Genomic DNA, 18,579 nt, shown 5'->3' with positions numbered 1-18,579 from the left:
GTACTTGTGCTTCACTTCCCCATCCTAACACCTTCCATCCCTGGGTTTTGGAGCCATGAGGTTGTCACCAGTGCTGGTGACACTGCCATCAGAGCGTTCCTCAGCACCAAGCACTGCAGGGTGGTGATGTGATTCCCTGGAAAAACAGATAAATAAAACCTAATACCAGGCGAGTGCCTGCTAAGTTAGGGGCTGTGAACATTCAGCAGAGCTCCAGAAGCATCTGATAATTTGTAATTTGAATGAATGGTGGCTGAAGGGCTGTGGGACCCTCCTGGGGGGGTTGCACACCTGCAGCATCCCCAGGCAGAGCAGGAGCACCCCCTGCCAGCATCCCCAGGGCTGAGGGTGCTGGTCTCTGGTTTTTCATGTCCCTGTGTGCATCAGGCTTGGCCCAGTTCTCTTGACTTGGGTGTGTTGGGTTGGACCCTCTGCAGGTGGTTCTGAACCCAAGCAAGAAGCCGTTGCAGGCTGCTGGGTTCTTGCTGCCTTGGCAGAGCCCAGGATGGGGGTTTGGTGTTTGTGCTCAGTGCCTAATGAGAGGGCAGAGCCCTGGCATCTAAAGATGCTGGGGTTTTTAAGATATTTCTGGTTTTAATTTTCATGCTGACAGCAGCTTGCTAAATGTTGTTCCCCCAGCTTGCACGTCTGGGAGACACAAATCCTTGGTGTACGTTGCCCTCCACAAGCACACACACAGCAAAATATTTTTATTTTTATTTTTTTACGCTTCTGGAGGTCACAGCCCTTGTATCTAAGCTGCCAGCAGCCTCTCCACAAACACAGGGTTTGGTGGCTCCAATCTAAGCAAGTGATAGCACTTTAATGTTTGACTGAATAAATACTCCCAAGCCCCCCCCAGGGTCTCTCTGTGCATCCTCAGCCCCCCCCTGTAATCTCCTCTAATCCCTTTGTGTGCAGGATGCTAGAAATGGAAATGATTGCCCTGCCCAGCAAACGTTTTTTTTTGTTGTTTGTTTGTTTCCTTCTGGAAATAAAAATTAATTTTTTATGGATTTTATGGTCTGTAGGAAAAACTGCCCTCCAGCCCATCAAGAGAGTACCAGGGATACAACTGGAATCTCTGAAATCAGCTTTTCCATAGAGCTGCTCCTGCTCCTGGGTAGGATTTGGGTGTTCAGTGCAGCCAGAGGTGGCTTTGGTCCATGAAGTGTCCCCAGGCTGTGCCCTGGCAGGGTGACACTGGTGGCTCCCAAAGAAGCTGGGACTTGGTTTTTCCAAGGTTTTTGGTGGTTCTTTTTGAATTTCTGTGGTGGGAAGCAGCTGCCACCTCCCTTGCCAGTCTCCTGAGTGGGGTGGTTGTGTCTTTTGTTGGTGCTGAGGTCCCTGTGAGCAGGTTTGGTGTCCTCCCAGAACACCTCCCCAGGGATTTGGGGGGAAAACCCCAAATAGCAAACTCACCAAAGCTGCAAAATTCCCACCCCAAAGCCCAATTCAAAGGGATGTGAAAAGCAAAGTGTAGGTTTTCTAAAATGCCTCCCAGCCTCATTAGGATGATTAAAACACTTGTATCACCACTAGCATCTAGGGTGGGATTAATGAGTGGGGTTTAGGGTCCCTTCCCACCCAAACCAGTCTGGGGTTCTGTGTCTCCAGGTGTTCAGGGCCATTGATGAGGTTGTGGCAAGGACTTTGATAATTTCAGATTTGATTTTCATGGGAAGCCTGAAGGCACAGTGGAAATGGGGGGTGGGTAAAGGACAGGGAGAAATCCCTGGGCTTGTCCTGGCTGGGGTTGTTGGAAGGATGAAGGTTGGGACTGGTTGTGGCCATCACTTTGTGGCAGAGCCTGGTGTGCTTGGGTCCTCCCTAGGCTGTTTGTGACACTGGATCCCAGAAGTTGTGATTAATGAGGAGTCCAAGCAGTGACACAGTCAAATAAAAATCCCAGAAGAAGGAACCTGGGCTGGTGGGAGGTGTCCCTGACCATGGCACGGGTGGAACTGGGTAATTTTTAAGGTCCCTTCCAGGCCAAACTGTTCCATGATGACTCAGTGATATTAAATATTCTCTAATTTTGCCTTTTAGACATGCATGATACAATTATTTTGGCTATAAAGATGTTTTCTGTATGTTGCAGTTTGCAAACCTTCCATCACATCCCCTCATGGCCCAGGCTCCAGCTTTGCACTTACTCTGGTTTGAAGTGATAATGACAAGTTTTGGTTTTGTTGTTTTTTCTTTTTTTTTTCTGAAAAATACTTTGTAGTTAGTGAAGTAGATATTTTCCATTTGAAAGTATTTTCTACTGGAATGAGAGGACAAAAAAAACCAACCCAACAACAAATTAAGACTGCTGTATCTTTTGTTTTTTCAATCTGTCCTTGGCTTTTCTTTGGTTGTTACAGAAAAACATCAGTTCTGCTGTGTGCAGGTTGTTTTCCAGGGCAGTGAATGTTGTGGAGTTTTCCCATTTGATGCACCCCTGGGTCTGAAAGCTGCTGAAGGAAGCAAAGGGAATGCTTTGGTTTCATTTCCCAAGCTAAAGCCTGTCCCTAAGGTGATGGGCTGTATTTTTTATTTTTTTTTTTTAATTGTCTGGGGAGGTCACTCTGCTCTGATCAGGTACTAAACTCTTGAGGTTGGGCTTCCATGGCAGGACAAACAAATCAAGCTGTGGGGTTCATCCAGGACCTCTGGATGGGGGATCTCAACCTCCTTGGTTTTCCCCACCCGTGCCTCACTTAACCTGCAGCTTCATCGACATGGCTGAAAAAAAAAAAAAAAAAAAAGGAATATTTGCCCAGATGATGTTGGAAACTGCCAAAATGTTCTCTTCCTCTGGCTCAGCACCTTCTCAGTGCTCAGTTCAGCCCTGCTGACACAATCAAGGTTTCTGCTGGTGGCCTGGTGGCTTTCCCAGGGGCTGCTGAGCTGTGCAGGATGGGCAGAAAGCTCTGCTCCAGCTCAGGAAGGGTCTACATGGCTTGCAGGAAAGGGAAAACCTGTCCTTGTGGGTGAGCTGTGAGTGTATTTTGTGTAAATACAAAGGGATTCCATGCAGCAGTCTTCCATGAGCTGGGTGTCCATCCTGATCATCCTCCAGGATTTCTGTGTGCCTGAATATTCCATTTTCATCTGTCCTGGCTAACTCGAGATGTTTCCATCAGAGCCAGCCAGCTTGGAGCCCCTGCCACATGTAACCCAACCAACCTTTTCATCTTCAGCTGCTGAAGTCCCCATCCTTACCTGGGTCACTGGAGGGACCACTCAGTGCAGCCACCAATCTTTAAAGGGTTTTTTTCCTCTGGAGATGTTTCTAAGGGCCCCTTCTCCCTCCCTTCCCTGCCAGGACCAGGGACGTGGCTGCTGGTGTTTGCAGAAATGCTTCATTAGCCACCCAAAACAGAATGGCAAGTGAAGTGCAGGGTGCAGGGGATGCATTTTACTCGGGGCTGGGAGCTCTGTGTGCTCTTCCATGACAATTTAAGGATGTGGTGGGGTCACTTCTGGTCATTTGGCCACAGCCCAGCATGGACCATGGTGTTCTGCCTACCTAAAATCTTGTTTAACTTCAGTTGGCAACCAAACCATCCCACCTTGGCAGATGAGAAGGAAGCCTCAGTGTTTAAAAGAGCAGTGCTGGAGTTTTTCATGGGTTTAATGTTCTCTTGAAGAAAGTCAGTGGCAGATGAGTACTGAAGGGTGGAGATACAATCTGGGAGTCTCTGCTTTTTTAGCAGAAGGATGAAACCAAACACTGGTGGGTGAGCTGAAGGACTCTGTGTCCTCTCTGTGTGTCTGGGGGCTGCTTATTTAGAAATCTTTTTTTATTTATTTTTTTTTTTTTCTGTGACAGCAGCAGTAGAAGGTAGCACACAGCTCGATTTACCAGCAGATCAGGTAATGATCCAGCTTTTTCTTTTGTTGTGCTTTTAATTTGGTGGAGTGCTAATCAATCCTCATGCCCAAGGGTGGGTGCCCTTTCAGATGTCCTCGTCCTGCTCAACCTTGGCCATGTTGATGAAGTCAGCTTTGGCCCAGAGTGGGGACACAGTGTGCTTTGGCACCTTGGTGTTATTGCAAAATGTGATAAATGTAGTCATTTAATGAGTATTTTTAATTACCTCCCCACTCTCCCCTTTTAGTGGGCACTTGGTTCATTCTGGTAATGCTGGGGCAGGAGCAAAAGTCTTGGGGTCTCCTGAGACAAAGGACACAAAGTGCTTGGAAATGCAGTTTTGTGTCAGCAAGGTGCTCCCTGGAATTGTTTAAGGGACTGGAGTAAGGACTGGAGTTAACTTTTAATGTGTAGTGATGCCTTTTTTGTTGTTGTTTGGGGTTTTTTTTGTCACTCCAAAGAAAAAAAAGCCCAAAAAGAAACCAAACATGTGAAGAGGATGGGGTGGGGACCATTCCTGTTCTTCAGGAGCAAACTCAGCTTGTCTTGGGGCTGCACTGCTGGGATGCTGCTTGTGTGCTTTAATCACCCAGAGAAATACAAATAAAGTTTTAAAGCACATGGTACCTGGAAAAGGCTCTTTCAGGCCTGGGAATCAGGAAGGGATATTTTTTTATTTCTTTGGTTGGGTTTTAGCCCTTTATTCCCTTGGTGTCCCTGGCATTTTCTGCAGGCATTGTTTGGTTTTCCCAGTTAATCACTTGGCAGATGGTCCTGGTCCATGGCAACTTCTACGTGCCATGAGTTTGAGCCTTGAGCTGAGAATGCTGGAGGCAACAAGTGGGAATCCTGGAATTCCCAGAGTGTGAGGAGGGAAGGGCCCCCAAGGCCCATCTGCTCCAACCCTTCTCAGATTCTTGTTTCTCTGAGATGTCTCAGCACCCCCTGGAGCTGGGACTTCAACCTTTCCAGAGTGGGGGAATCCCCCCCTTCCCCTGGGAGACCATTCCAAGCTCTGACTGTCCTCATGGGGAAACATTTTCCTCTGGTGTCCAATGGGAATCTGCCCAGGAGCAACTTGTGCCCATTGCCCCTTGTCTTGTCCATGGGACTCCTTGTCCATAGGGAGTCTCCAGCTGCTCTGGACCCCCCTTTCAGCCATGGGAGATGCAGTGGGGAGGTCACCCCTTTGCAGAAGAATTTGTTTTTTCCCCTGAGCAGGGCTGAATCTGCTCATTTTGGAGCCCTGTCCATATTTGTGGCTGTGGGTACCAAGGACCAGGTCTGTCTGTGACATCCCAAATGTCATCCTAGACTGAAAACCACGGGGAATTTCAGGGATGGAATCCAGAGCTAAGTGGAGCTGAGGTGTGGGACTGGAGCAGGATTTGTCTGTGTCGGTCAAAACGGTTTTGGGAAGGAACTGAGAGTGGTTTTTCTGTGTTTACCAGAGGAAGATGGGATGTAGGCACGTGTCAGGGGCTGTGACAGCAAGGCAGAGGTTGGTGCTGAGGTTGCTTTGCTCCCAGCCAAGGCTTTGTCTCTAAAAGACAGAAAAATTGATTAGAACTCAGCCTGGCACGGGTGTCTTACCAAATGAGCAACCACAGCTTAGAGAGGCTGATGGATTTTTTTTTTTAGATAGTTTTTATTTTTACTCAATTTTTTCCCTAGGTTTTTTTCTTCCCCCCCTATTTGGGATGGTTTTTCTTATCAAGGGGGCAGATTGAATGAACTTCCTCAGGATTTTTCAGCAAGCAAAACATGGCAAGCTTCATTTGTGCCCAGCAGGACTTTAATGACTTCATAATGATAAAGTCTGAGGGCCATCAACTGCTGAGAATTCTGAGGTCAAAGGATGGTTGTGCACTAGGGGGCTTTTTTGGGGTTTAGTTAAAAAAAAATCAAGCCAAACTATTTTAAAAAGAATATTTAATGAAATACTGAAATAGCTAAAATAATTGTCCTGAGGGAAAAATAATTACATTTTTAGGGAGTGTTTAAGTCTGAGGACATTTCACCAGGGAACAATTTTTGGTGATGGTCTCAAATGCTTTGTGTGCTGGAGATGTGATGCAACCTCCTCAGCTGAGGAGTCTTTGCTCTCAGATTTATCAGATGGCTTTTTGGTCTTGCAGGCACCCATTTGAAGATAAGTGCTGAATAATTTCTCACTTTCAACCTCATAACTCCTAAGTTTGGTTGCTCATTGTATTAATTAGGTGGTTGATGGTTTAGAGGTAGTTAATAGTTTGTGGTGGCCACGATTTGGTCACCATTCAGTTCTGTCTCACACATTGACCTGCTTGGTTCACACACATTTTGCTCATCATTTCTTCAATAAAATCATTAGAAGGAGATAAGAAAAGGGCATTCTGTCAGATTGCAATGTGCAATGACCTCAGCTGTTGCAGGAAGATGTTCAGCTCTGCTCCCAACCATTCCAAGTGGGATTGTGCCTCTTCCCATCACCTCAGATTTTCCTATGGGTGGGAACCAGCCCTGACCTTGAAGCAATTTAATGAGGGTGGTGGTGTAAGTTTGGGTCCTCGTTGGGAAAACACCAGCTATGGGACTGCCAGTTGGTGTCCAGCTTGTCCCAGGGAGCTGTGGGATGTTCCTGGAGTGCTGCAAAATAGAAACCCTCTCTCCTGCTGCTCCAGTAAAACATTCAGCACTTGGGGTAGATCACAAAATCAGGTTGGTGGTGTCCAGAGATGCATTTGTAGCTTTGGAAGTCAACACAAACCCCTCCATGGGAAGACAAGGTTTGCTCTTCCAGGCTTTTGGTCAACACAGAAAGCAGAGGAGCTGCCCAAGGGGCAGGAGATGGACCCTCCATCCCCCTCCCCAGGAGATGGACCCTCCATCCCCCTCCCCAGGAGATGGACCCTCCATCCCCCTCCCCAGGAGATGGACCCTCCACTCCCTCCCCAGGAGATGGACCCTCCACTCCCTCCCCAGGAGATGGACCCTCCACTCCCTCCCCAGGAGATGGACCCTCCATCCCCCTCCCCAGGAGATGGACCCTCCATCCCCCTCCCCAGGAGATGGACCCTCCATCCCCCTCCCCAGGAGATGGACCCTCCATTCCCCCTCCCCAGGAGATGGACCCTCCATCCCCCTCCCCAGGAGATGGACCCTCCATCCCCCTCCCCAGGAGATGGACCCTCCATCCCCCTCCCCAGGAGATGGACCCTCCATCCCCCTCCCCAGGAGATGGACCCTCCATCCCCCTCCCCAGGAGATGGACCCTCCATCCCCCTCCCCAGGAGATGGACCCTCCATCCCCCTCCCCAGGAGATGGACCCTCCATCCCCCTCCCCAGGAGATGGACCCTCCATCCCCCTCCCCAGGAGATGGACCCTCCATCCCCCCCCCCAGGAGATGGACCCTCCATCCCCCCCCAGGAGATGGACCCTCCATCCCCCTCCCCAGGAGATGGACCCTCCATCCCCCTCCCCAGGAGATGGACCCCTCCATCCCCCTCCCCAGGAGATGGACCCTCCACCCCCCTCCCCAGGAGATGGACCCTCCCATCCCCCTCCCCAGGAGATGGACCCTCCACCCCCCCTCCCCAGGAGATGGACCCTCCACCCCCCCTCCCCAGGAGATGGACCCTCCACCCCCCTCCCCAGGAGATGGACCCTCCACCCCCCTCCCCAGGAGATGGACCCTCCATCCCCCTCCCCAGGAGATGGACCCTCCACCCCCCCTCCCCAGGAGATGGACCCTCCACCCCCCTCCCCAGGAGATGGACCCCTCCACCCCCCTCCCCAGGAGATGGACCCTCCACCCCCCTCCCCAGGAGATGGACCCCTCCACCCCCCTCCCCAGGAGATGGACCCTCCACCCCCCTCCCCAGGAGATGGACCCTCCACCCCCCCTCCCCAGGAGATGGACCCTCCACCCCCCCTCCCCAGGAGATGGACCCTCCATCCCCCTCCCCAAGGAGATGGACCCTCCATCCCCCTCCCCAGAGATGGACCCTCCATCCCCCTCCCCAGGAGATGGACCCTCCATCCCCCTCCCCAGGAGATGGACCCTCCATCCCCCTCCCCAGGAGATGGACCCTCCATCCCCCCTCCCCAGGAGATGGACCCTCCATCCCCCTCCCCAGGAGATGGACCCTCCATCCCCCCTCCCCAGGAGATGGACCCTCCATCCCCCTCCCCAGGAGATGGACCCTCCATCCCCCTCCCCAGGAGATGGACCCTCCAATCCCCCTCCCCAGGAGATGGACCCTCCATCCCCCCTCCCCAGGAGATGGACCCTCCATCCCCCTCCCCAGGAGATGGACCCTCCATCCCCCTCCCCAGGAGATGGACCCTCCATCCCCTCTCCCCAGGAGATGGACCCTCCATCCCCCTCCCCAGGAGATGGACCCTCCATCCCCCTCCCCAGGAGATGGACCCTCCATCCCCCCTCCCCAGGAGATGGACCCTCCATCCCCCTCCCAGGAGATGGACCCTCCATCCCCCTCCCCAGGAGATGGACCCTCCATCCCCCTCCCCAGGAGATGGACCCTCCATCCCCCTCCCCAGGAGATGGACCCTCCATCCCCCTCCCCAGGAGATGGACCCTCCATCCCCCTCCCCAGGAGATGGACCCTCCATCCCCCTCCCCAGGAGATGGACCCTCCATCCCCCTCCCCAGGAGATGGACCCTCCATCCCCCTCCCCAGGAGATGGACCCTCCATCCCCCTCCCCAGGAGATGGACCCTCCATCCCCCTCCCCAGGAGATGGACCCTCCATCCCCCTCCCCAGGAGATGGACCCCCCACCTCCCCCCCAGGAGATGGACCCCCCCACCCCCCTCCCCAGGAGATGGACCCTCCACCCCCCTCCCCAGGAGATGGACCCTCCACCCCCCTCCCCAGGAGATGGACCCTCCACCCCCCTCCCCAGGAGATGGACCCTCCACCCCCCAGAAGAGGACCATCCCCTGCCCATAAAATGGAAGGTTCAGTCAGTGGTTCCTTCAGCATCCTCTGCAGCTGCCCCAAGGGCCATTTGCTAGAAATTTCATTCAGGTCAAAATGATGAGAAATTCCTGTAATGTCGACAAATCAAGATTTTAATTTTCATATCCAGGCTGTGCTTAACAGTGGATGTCTGGGGTTTTGAGGATGTGTGGCATCTGGAGGGCAGGGTGTGTGCTGGGTACAGACCATAGTGGGATGATTTTTTCCTTCTGTGTCGTGTTCTACTTGGTTATTAGCACGGGGGAAGCACATTTGTGCTGCTTATTGATCTGAAGTCTCTACAGATGCACCCTCTAAAATTAGCAAGTAGTCCAGCCCAGTTATTTTTAGTGAAAAGGTTTTATTTCTGACACATCTGGCCAAGCCAACTGAATAGGATTTTCCAAGAAACTTTTACTGAAAGCAGGGGAGCAATTCTTCCAGAAACCTGAACACCATTCATGTCCCAGCTATTCCTGGGAGCTGGAAGCTTTTGGGTGTTGCCCACCAAGGTGTGGGTGGACCCAGCTCCCACCAAACTGGTGAAATTTAAGTTTTTGTACCCATAAGTTTCAAAATCAGACCTGGCTGTGCTGTGTGGGAAGCAGCAAGCACATTGCTGTGGGACTCAGAAGGAGGAAATACAATAATCAGTGTGTCTGTGGTTATTTTGTTTGGTTTTATTTGACTGTATAATCAGGCATCCCCATAGATTGTATTTTTTGGTGAAAAAAATGGTTTGGATGAAATATGGAAAAGGGATTAATTGCACAGATTACATGTGTCTTGTTTGTGGAGTTGATTAGAAAAAAAATATCCTGAAGATATCAGTAACTGCAGTTGCTCCATTTTCATTTTTTTTGCCACTTTGGATTGCTGCTGCTGCTTCTCTTTTGTGTTGGGATTATACAGAGGGCTAAAAAAAGCACATGAGAAGTGTCTGCATTTTTACCTTCAAGAAACCCACCCATCATCATCCTCCCAGGGCTGTGTGTCCAGGCTGTAATATCCTTCTGCATCTCTTGGGTGGTGGAATTTTTTCCTACCTTTGGTTTTAGTGACTGTTTGACTCCTGCATTTCAGTCAGATTCTGTTATCTGTAAAATGCAGCTGCAGGCATGATATATAAATATATCTATATCTATATTTATATATATATATGTAATTTTTATATATATCTACAGGCACACACACACCTCCTGTCTTGATGTTTCCAATGTGTACTCCAAGTCCTGTTCCAAATGAATAGCAAGGGAGCTTTGATGTTTCCTCAGTCTGACAAGCAGGCAGCAGACTCCAGCTAGGAAAATATTTGATGTTTGAAGATCATATTTTTTTTTTTTTTTGTGTGTGTCTGTGTGTTGATACCTGAGCTGGACTGATGGGCTGTGAGGGCCCTGGCTGTGAATTCACTCTGCTTGAGGTCCTTGGGTTGATTTATTTATTATTATTATTATTTTTTTTATTCTTGCAGATGACACAAAGGTCCTTTCTCTGCCAAAGGTGGGGTGAGGATGTGTTGTCTGGTTGTCAGAATGCTGGGAAGGAACTGTTGTGGGGTTTTTTCTGGGTTTTTTTCTTTTTCAGGACTTAGTGGGTGATTTCAGCTGGGGCAGAGCAGAATGGCAAGAGAGGCTGAAAGATTTGAGGCTTGTATCTCAGGGAGTCACTAAGAAAGGAATGCTTCACATTTTTGTACTGTGCTGAAAATGCTTTCCCCCCAGGTTTATAAACCATTATTTGTATTTTTCATTTTACTATTAAAAAAAAAAGTAATCTAGGGCTCCTAGATTCCTCCTCCTCAGGTTTTGGGTCTTGGGATTTCAAACCTGGAGAGGAGGGAGTGTGGTTCTGGGTGCTTGTAGCAAATAAGGATGGGGAGGAGATGGTTCCATCTGGCAGCCCCTTGCATGCTGTTACCCCATGGTCACTTTGCTTTTTTTGGGTCCTGGTAGAGCTGAGAGAACTTCTTGGAGTCCTCCAGACTTTCCTTTCTCCCAGCACAATTCAATTCAGCAGAATTTAAAGGGAGGTTTAAATCCCTTCTGCTCCTCCTGAGCAGCCCCAGCTGGTGTGGGACCAGTGCCAGAAGCAAACCTGGAATTCCCAGTGGTTTGACCTCAAATTCAAAGCCAGTTCCATGATTTCACTGGAACTCTCCAAGGCACCAACAAATTCTGCCTTTGCACCTTTCTGATAGAAATCACTGAAGGTTTAGTGATAGCTGAGCAATTTTTTCACAAGGAATTGTTTGCTACAAGGAGCCTTAAGCCTGCAAAGCAAAACAAATTACTCACAAATTCAGATTACTTTGGGCAACCAGCAAGACAAAGTTAATAATGTAGCAATTAACAGGGAAAATTTGCTTCTCTTTCAAAGGGAGGCAACACATTAATTTTTCATGTCAAAACGAGCTTTTATTTTTAAAGAAGTCCCAGGAATTGAAAACAAACCAGAAATTCAGTCTGGGACTTGCTGAGAGTGCTTCGTTTTGCCTGAAACTCTTTCCATCACCATTTTATTATTATTTTTTTTCTTTTTGCTGAGAAAACCAAACCAGCTTCTTATTGCTTCACCAGTTCTTCTGTGTGGGAATAAATTGAAGCAAGTCCCAGCTATTCTGGTAGCTCTTTCAGAAGACTTTTAAGATCATCAAGTCCAACCCTTCCCCCAGCAGTGCCCAGGCCACCCCTGCCCCATGTCCCTCATCCCCACATCCCCAGGGCTCTGAAACCCCTCCAGGGATGATGGGGACTCCAGCCCTGCCCTGGGCAGCCTGGGCCAGGCCCTGACAACCCTGTCCAGGGAGAAATTGTTCCTAATAACCAACCTAAACCTCCTCTGGCACAACTTGCAGCCATTCCTCTTGTCCCATCCCTTGTTCCCTGGGAGAACAGAGAGCCAGAAGTTTCCCCTCAGCATCCTTTGCTCCAGCTCCCTCAGCTGCTCCCGGTCAGACTTCTGCTCCGGATTTTTCCATGGATTGATGGAAGAGAATCATGGAATGGTTTTGGGTTAGAAGGGACCTCTGAAAGTCATCTCCTCCCAGCCCCCATAAAGTTGGAAGCTCTCCCAGAAGAGGAAGTTTGATCCCAGAGATCTTTTTTGCCCTTTGAGGTTTTCCTTCTTTGTTCTCATACCCTCTCTGATTTCCCCTTTTAATTTCCCTGCCTTTTTTTTTTTGGCCCCTCAGTTCAAGAAGGACAGGGAAGTGCTTGAAAGAGTCCAGCACAGAGCTACTGAGATGATTAAGGGAGTGGAACATCTCCCTTATGAGGAAAGGCTGAGGGAGCTGGGGCTCTTTAGTTTGGAGAAAAGGAGACTGAGGGGTGACCTCATCAATGTTTTCAAATATGTAAGGGGTGAGTGTCAGGGAGATGGAGTTAGGCTTTTCTCAGTGGTGACCAGTGATAGGACAAGGGGTAATGGGTGTAAATTGGAGCATAGGAGGTTCAAGTTGAATATCAGAAAGAATTTTTTTACTGTAAGGGTGACGGAGCCCTGGAACAGGCTGCCCAGGGGGGTTGTGGAGTCTCCTTCACTGGAGACATTCAAAACCCACCTGGACACGTTCCTAGGGGATGTACTCTAGGGGGCCCTGCTCTGGCAGGGGGGGTTGGACTAGATGATCTTTCCAGGTCCCTTCCAACCCCTAGGATTCTAGGATTCTATGATTCTATGATTTTTCCCTCACATTTGATGACTCCTTTTGGCTCTGTTGGCCAAGGGCTGGTGCTTTTCTCTTGTTTAACCTCTGGGTGTTTGAACCAGGGCTGGAGGATCCCCCAGGTTTCTAAACCTGACAAATCCTTTTATACCTTTGGGAGATCAGTCATGGAATCAGAATCTCCTTGGAGGAGGGACAGGCCTTTTTCCATCCTTTATTATTTTTTTAGTAGGGTTTTTTTGTACACTTTTTTTTTCTTTACAAAGTTGTTGTAGATGTTTTCTGCTCCAAGCTGTGGCCAGTTTGAGGTTGAGCCAGGAAGGGCATCCAAGAATTAAAGAGTTGCTCCAAAACACTGGAGGAGATGTAAAAAACCCATTGCTTTTCCTCCAGTGTTCAGTAACCTGGTGCTGGCCCAGCAAGCACCCAGCAGAACCTTGCAATCCACATTCTCAGTTCTTCATCATCAGTGGCAATTTGTTTTCTTTTAATTTCACATTAAATTCTGCTTGGGCTTTTCATTGCTCTCAATTGCATCCTAGAAATCACCCATTCAATTTTTTTAAGGCATCTTCAGTGGTTTAGTGATGATTCTTTTCTTCTTTTTTTTTTTTTTTTTTTTTTTTCCCCCTTCTTTTTTTTTTCTTTTTTTTTCTTTTTTTTTTCTTTTTTTTTTTCTTTTTTTTCTTTTTTCTTTTTTCTTTTTTTCTTTTTTTTCTTTTTTTTCTTTTTTTTCTTTTTTTTCTTTTTTTCTTTTTTTCTTTTTTTTCTTTTTTTTCTTTTTTTTGTTTTTCTTTTTTTTCTTTTTTTTCTTTTTTTTCTTTTTTTTCTTTTTTTTCTTTTTTTTCTTTTTTTCTTTTTTTTCTTTTTTTCTTTTTTTTCTTTTTTTCTTTTTTTTTTTTTTTTTTTCTTTTTTTTTTTTTTTTTTTTCTTTTTTTTTCTTTTTTTTCTTTTTTTTCTTTTTTTTCTTTTTTTTCTTTTTTTTCTTTTTTTTCTTTTTTTTCTTTTTTTTCTTTTTTTTCTTTTTTTTTCTTTTTTTTCTTTTTTTTCTTTTTTTTCTTTTTTTTCTTTTTTTTCTTTTTTTTCTTTTTTTTCTTTTTTTTCTTTTTCTTCTTTTTTTCTTTTTTTTCTTTTTTTTTCTTTTTTTCTTTTTTTCTTTTTTTCTTTTTTTTCTTTTTTTTCTTTTTTTTTCTTTTTTTTCTTTTTTTTCTTTTTTTTCTTTTTTTTTCTTTTTTTCTTTTTTTCTTTTTTTTTCTTTTTTTTCTTTTTTTTCTTTTTTTTCTTTTTTTTCTTTTTTTTCTTTTTTTTCTTTTTTTTCTTTTTTTCTTTTTTTTCTTTTTTTCTTTCTTTTTCTTTTTTTTTCTTTTTTTTCTTTTTTTTCTTTTTTTTCTTTTTTTTCTTTTTTTTCTTTTTTTTCTTTTTTTTTCTTTTTTTCTTTTTTTTCTTCTTTTTTTTCTTTTTTTCTCTTTTTTTTCTTTTTTTTCTTTTTTCTTTTCTTTTTTTCTTTTTTTCCTTTCCTTTCTTTCCTTTCCTTTCTTTCCTTTCCTTTCTTTCCTTTCCTTTTTTTCCTTTCCTTTTTTTCCTTTCCTTTTTTTCCTTTCCTTTTTTTCCTTTCCTTTTTTTCCTTTCCTTTTTTTCCTTTCCTTTTTTTTCCTTTCCTTTTTTTCCTTTCCTTTTTTTCCTTTCCTTTTTTTCCTTTCCTTTTTTTCCTTTCCTTTTTTTCCTTTCCTTTTTTTCCTTTCCTTTTTTTCCTTTCCTTTTTTTTCCTTTCCTTTTTTTCCTTTCCTTTTTTTCCTTTCCTGTCTCTGTGCTGAAGATGTTTTGTGGGAATAAAGCCTGCCAGGAGTGGCTTTGCCTTGGAGATAAGAAGTGTGGTTTTTAGGCACTATTTTTAGGAAAAATGAATTATAAAATGGCTGAGAGCTTGCCTGGAGGTCCTCACAAACACAAGACGGGTAAATTCTTGCTGCTGAAAAGCAGAAACCCAACCCAACCTTACCTGTAGCCAGGTAAGAAAATCCTCCAGGGTTGGAAGAAACCCTTGGAGCTGGGGAATTTCACCTCTGGGGCCTGGCTGTGCTTCAGGTTTGGGGTAGGACCTGGGGGTTTGGGATCAATCCTCCAGCCCCGTGCTCCAGGTGGATTTGTAGGATCCAGGAGTGAGGCCAGGAGGACAAATTGGTGCTGGGAGCAACCAGCAGAGGGGGGGGAGAAAAACTCAGCAGTCCCAAACATGGGTAATAATGTCTGTAAAAGGATTATTTAGGGTTTTTTGGTGGTTTTTTTGTTTGTTTGCTTGGAGCTTTTTGGGTTTTTTTTTTTTTGTTTTTGTTTTTTTTTTTTTTTGGGGGTTGTTTTTTTTTTGGGGGGTTGTTTTTTTTTTGGGTTGTTGTTTTTTTTGGTTTTTTTTTTGATTGTTTTGGTTAGCTTTTGTTTGTTGGTTTTTTTGGTGGGGTTTTTTTTGGTGGGGTTTTTTTTGGTGGGGTGTTTTTTTTGGTGGGGTTTTTTTTTTGGTGGGGTTTTTTTTGGTGGGTTTGTTTTTTTTGGTGGGTTTGTTTTTTTTGGTGGGTTTGTTTTTTTTGGTGGGTTGTTTTTTTTGGTGGGTTGTTTTTTTTTGGTGGGTTTTTCTGAGTTTTTTTCTGGTTTTTGTTTGGTTTTTTTGGTGTTTTTTTTTTTTTTAAATCAAAGGGGAAAGCCTTGGAAATGAGGCACTGCCAAGGAGTTGTGCTGTGTGTGGCAGCACCCACCAGGTCACCCAGCAAGGTGGGCAGGAACAGGAGGCAGAAATCCTCCTGTTGTGTGGAAGTTGAGGTTTCCCTTTGCACAGAGCAGCATTTGTTTCACAAAGGGGATTATTGGATTATTGAACTCTTAAGAAGGTGAAGATTTAGGCAGTGAATTTCCCTTCTCCCCTGAGTTTCAAAGTATTTGATTTCTGGAGCAAGCTCTTTGGGGCCTTATTTTTTGTTATTCTAGCCAAGTGCTGTGGTAGGGTTTTTTTTTTCTTTTTCTCTTTTTTTCTTTAATTTTTTTTTTTCTTTTTTCCTCATTTCTTTTTTCCTTTGTTTCTTCTTTTTTTTTTTTTAAATTTTCTTTTTTCTTTTCTTTCCTTTATTTTTTTTCCTTTGTTTCTTTTTTTTTTAAATTTTCTTTTCTTTCCTTTATTTTTTTCCTTTGTTTCTTTTTTTTAATTTTCTTTTTTCTTTTCTTTCCTTTATTTTTTTTTTCCTTTTTTATTTTTTTCCTTCCTTTTTTTTTTCTTTTTCTATTTTTTTCATTTTTTAAAATTTTCTTTTTTTCCCATTTTTTCTTTTTTTTCTTCTTTTTTATCCTTTTTTTCCCTGTGATCACAAGGGTTGGGGTTAGCTCTGTCCATGCTGGTTGCAGTTTCAGTGTGTATTTGTCATATTCTCTCCTTGGTGACTTAAAGGGCAGCTCCCCAGGGTGCTTTTTTTTTATTTTTTTATTTTTTTTTTCCAGATTAAAACAATAACATCATTAGTTCTTCACCCCAAGGCATTAGCTGGGCTAATGAGAGGGGAGCATCCCACCAGGACCTGGGGCTGTGATGGATTTGGGATCCCTGTGGGGGAGCAGGGAGTGTTTGCTCCTGATGCTGAGCACAAAGAATCCTTTTTTAAGCCAAAACCCCAAACCCCAACCCATAAGTTCCTGCTCACTTCAAATTTGCAAGTATATTATTTAATAATTGAATGTTTAAAACTCTGCATCCCTCCCATTGCAGTTCAGCTCAGCAATGGCACTGGGCAGACCTTGTGCATTAATTTTAGTCCTTCATGTGATGCCAAAAAGCTGATTTTTTTTTTTTTTTTTTAATTTATTTTTTTCAAATTAAAATAACAATGTCATTAGCTCCTCACACAAAGGCATCAGCTTGCTAAATTACCTGGAAGTGGTGACAAGCAGGTGACACCATTGCCTACATTAGGCAGAAGCCTTTTATGAGGGTTTGGCCAACCTAGCACTCAATTCCACCCCAGTTGGTGTTTGGAAAATTAAAAACAGGAGAAAAAAATAAAAACAGGAGAAAAATGAGTCTTAAATAGCAGAGTTTAGCCAGGATTTCTGCGATGGGAATATTCCCCTGGAGGAGGTCTCTGAGGTGGGCTCCCACATGCCTTTATTTACAGCATCTTTTTTTTCAACCCTGCCAAAGTTGGGCTTGGCAAAAGGCTCTGGGGAATTTTTTTAGATCCCTGGAGAAGCTGCAGCAGAAGTTTCTCCAAGGAGGTGATGGGGCTCTCAACTTTTGGGCTGTGGGGGCCTCTCTTGACACCTCCCAGGGAATTTGTTGGTCCCAGTGGAGGCTTTTGGGAAGCAGGCACCGAGGTCTGGAGTGGAGGGGAAGGGAAGGGGTGAGGGTCAGGGTTAGGATTGCTGGAAATGGGAAGCAGGAGGAGGTGTGGGGGCTGTCAGGGTGATCTGGGAGGCTTGATGTTGGCAGCAGAGCACTGATGGGAGGTGACATTCCCTGGGGACATCTCCAGGATGTGGAGCAGAACATCAGCTTTGCTCCAGTGACCAGAGAGGGATGCAGGCACTGCTCCCTCTGCCGTGGGGACAGCCTGAGCCACCAGGAACAGGGGAATAGGGTCAGGTAAAGGTCTTGCTCACATGCTTCCCTACCTTTTCTCCTTCCCAGAGCCCTGACCTGGCAGATGGAGCCCATATTAAGCCTATATTAAGCCACTGCCTCTCTGTTGCCTGGCTGGGCAGCTGCCTGCTCTCCATGCATCCATCTGTCTCCTTCCTATCCTGCTCAAACTAAAATCTTGCCAGCCCAGAGAGCAGTTTTAACCCCTAGAGGAAGCCTCTAAGGAAGGATTCTGGGACAAATCAGTGCTGGATAGAGGAGGGGAAAAAAAGTGACATCCATGTCTGCAGGAAAGCAGACCAGTGATAGGACAAGGGGTAATGGGTGTAAATTGGAGCATAGGAGGTTCAAGTTGAATATCAGAAAAAATTTTTTTACTGTAAGGGTGACAGAGCCCTGGAACAGGCTGCCCAGGGGGGTTGTGGAGTCTCCTTCACTGGAGACATTCAAACCCCACCTGGACACGTTCCTAGGGGATGTACTCTAGGGGGCCCTGCTCTGGCAGGGGGGGTTGGACTAGATGATCTTTCGAGGTCCCTTCCAACCCCTAGGATTCTAGGATTCTATGATTCTATGAAAGGCTCATTGGGTGTTTTGGCAGCAAAACAGGGGGTCTGCACCCCCTGTCTGCACCCAAAACAGGGTTTTGACTGCACAGGGGATGTGCAGGGATGGTCTCAAGGCTTGGACAGGTGACACTGATGGGAAAAGGGCTTGGGGACATGGCTTTGGTAGCTTGACAGCTTTCTGGGAAAAATTGGGTTATGTATTCATTTATCTTGTGAGATGGAGCAGGTCCCTGGCTTTCTGTGTGGCCTAAGAGAATCTCTTTAATTTGGGGAGGAAAACCAAGCAAGGGCCCCGTGCAGGGCTTCAGGGCTTGGCTGTGGCTGAGTGACAAGAGGCAGGGGAAGGTTTTTTCTGGCTTGGGTGGTGGCACAGAATCCCATGGCAGGGGACTCTGCTCGAGTGGCCCTGAGCAAGGAACAGGAAAAGTTTGATGCTACATTTTGAGTTGTCTCTGGGTGAGGGTGTTTCAAAGATGGTTTAATTTGGTTTGAGAATAGTTTTTTGGTTTGCTTTGTTTTTTTGGTTTTAATCCTCTAAAAAGCCAGCAGGTGGTGAATTTTGCTTTGCAGCCAGTCCTGTGCACCTTCCAGTAGAAATGAGGAAGCTCTTGATTCCAACCAGAGCTGATTTGGGGGATTCTCACTTCTCTCCTTTCCTCTCAACCCCTTTTATTCTGCATTTCAGTAGCTCAGAGGTGTTCCCAGAGGAAACCTTCTTGGTACCCTGTAGAAGTTCCCTCAGGAGCATCCCCTGTGTTCAACTCAGGAGCATTTGGTTGATTAAACATCATCCAGGTTTTCCTGGGAAGGGGCAAAGGGCTGCTGAAAGCCCTTGGGGAGGTGAGATGTGAGGTTGGTTGGCTGGAGTTGGATCCTGCAGGCTCGGATGCTGGAGAGGCACC

At 46.1% G+C, this 18,579-nt stretch overlaps 1 protein-coding gene across 2 annotated transcripts in view; it reads left to right on the top strand.

Moving 5' to 3' along the window:
* MDGA2 (MAM domain containing glycosylphosphatidylinositol anchor 2) overlaps positions 1-18,579 on the top strand; it is a 303,952-nt gene that overhangs the window by 18,941 nt on the left and 266,432 nt on the right. The window contains exon 1 of one of the 2 annotated variants that reach the window (XM_071745089.1): positions 3,632-3,724. The exons of the other annotated variant lie outside the window; for it this stretch is intronic. Within the exon in view, the coding sequence (XP_071601190.1) occupies positions 3,709-3,724 (16 nt within the window). The 5' untranslated portion in view covers positions 3,632-3,708. Of the gene's footprint in view, positions 1-3,631; positions 3,725-18,579 lie in introns of those variants that run through there. 2 annotated transcript variants of the gene reach the window in all.

This window comes from Heliangelus exortis, chromosome 5, assembly GCF_036169615.1.
Source record: "Heliangelus exortis chromosome 5, bHelExo1.hap1, whole genome shotgun sequence".
Classification (NCBI taxonomy): Eukaryota; Metazoa; Chordata; class Aves; order Apodiformes; family Trochilidae; genus Heliangelus; species Heliangelus exortis.
Note: the sequence above shows the minus strand (reverse complement) of the source record. Positions and strands in the feature narration are given on the sequence as shown.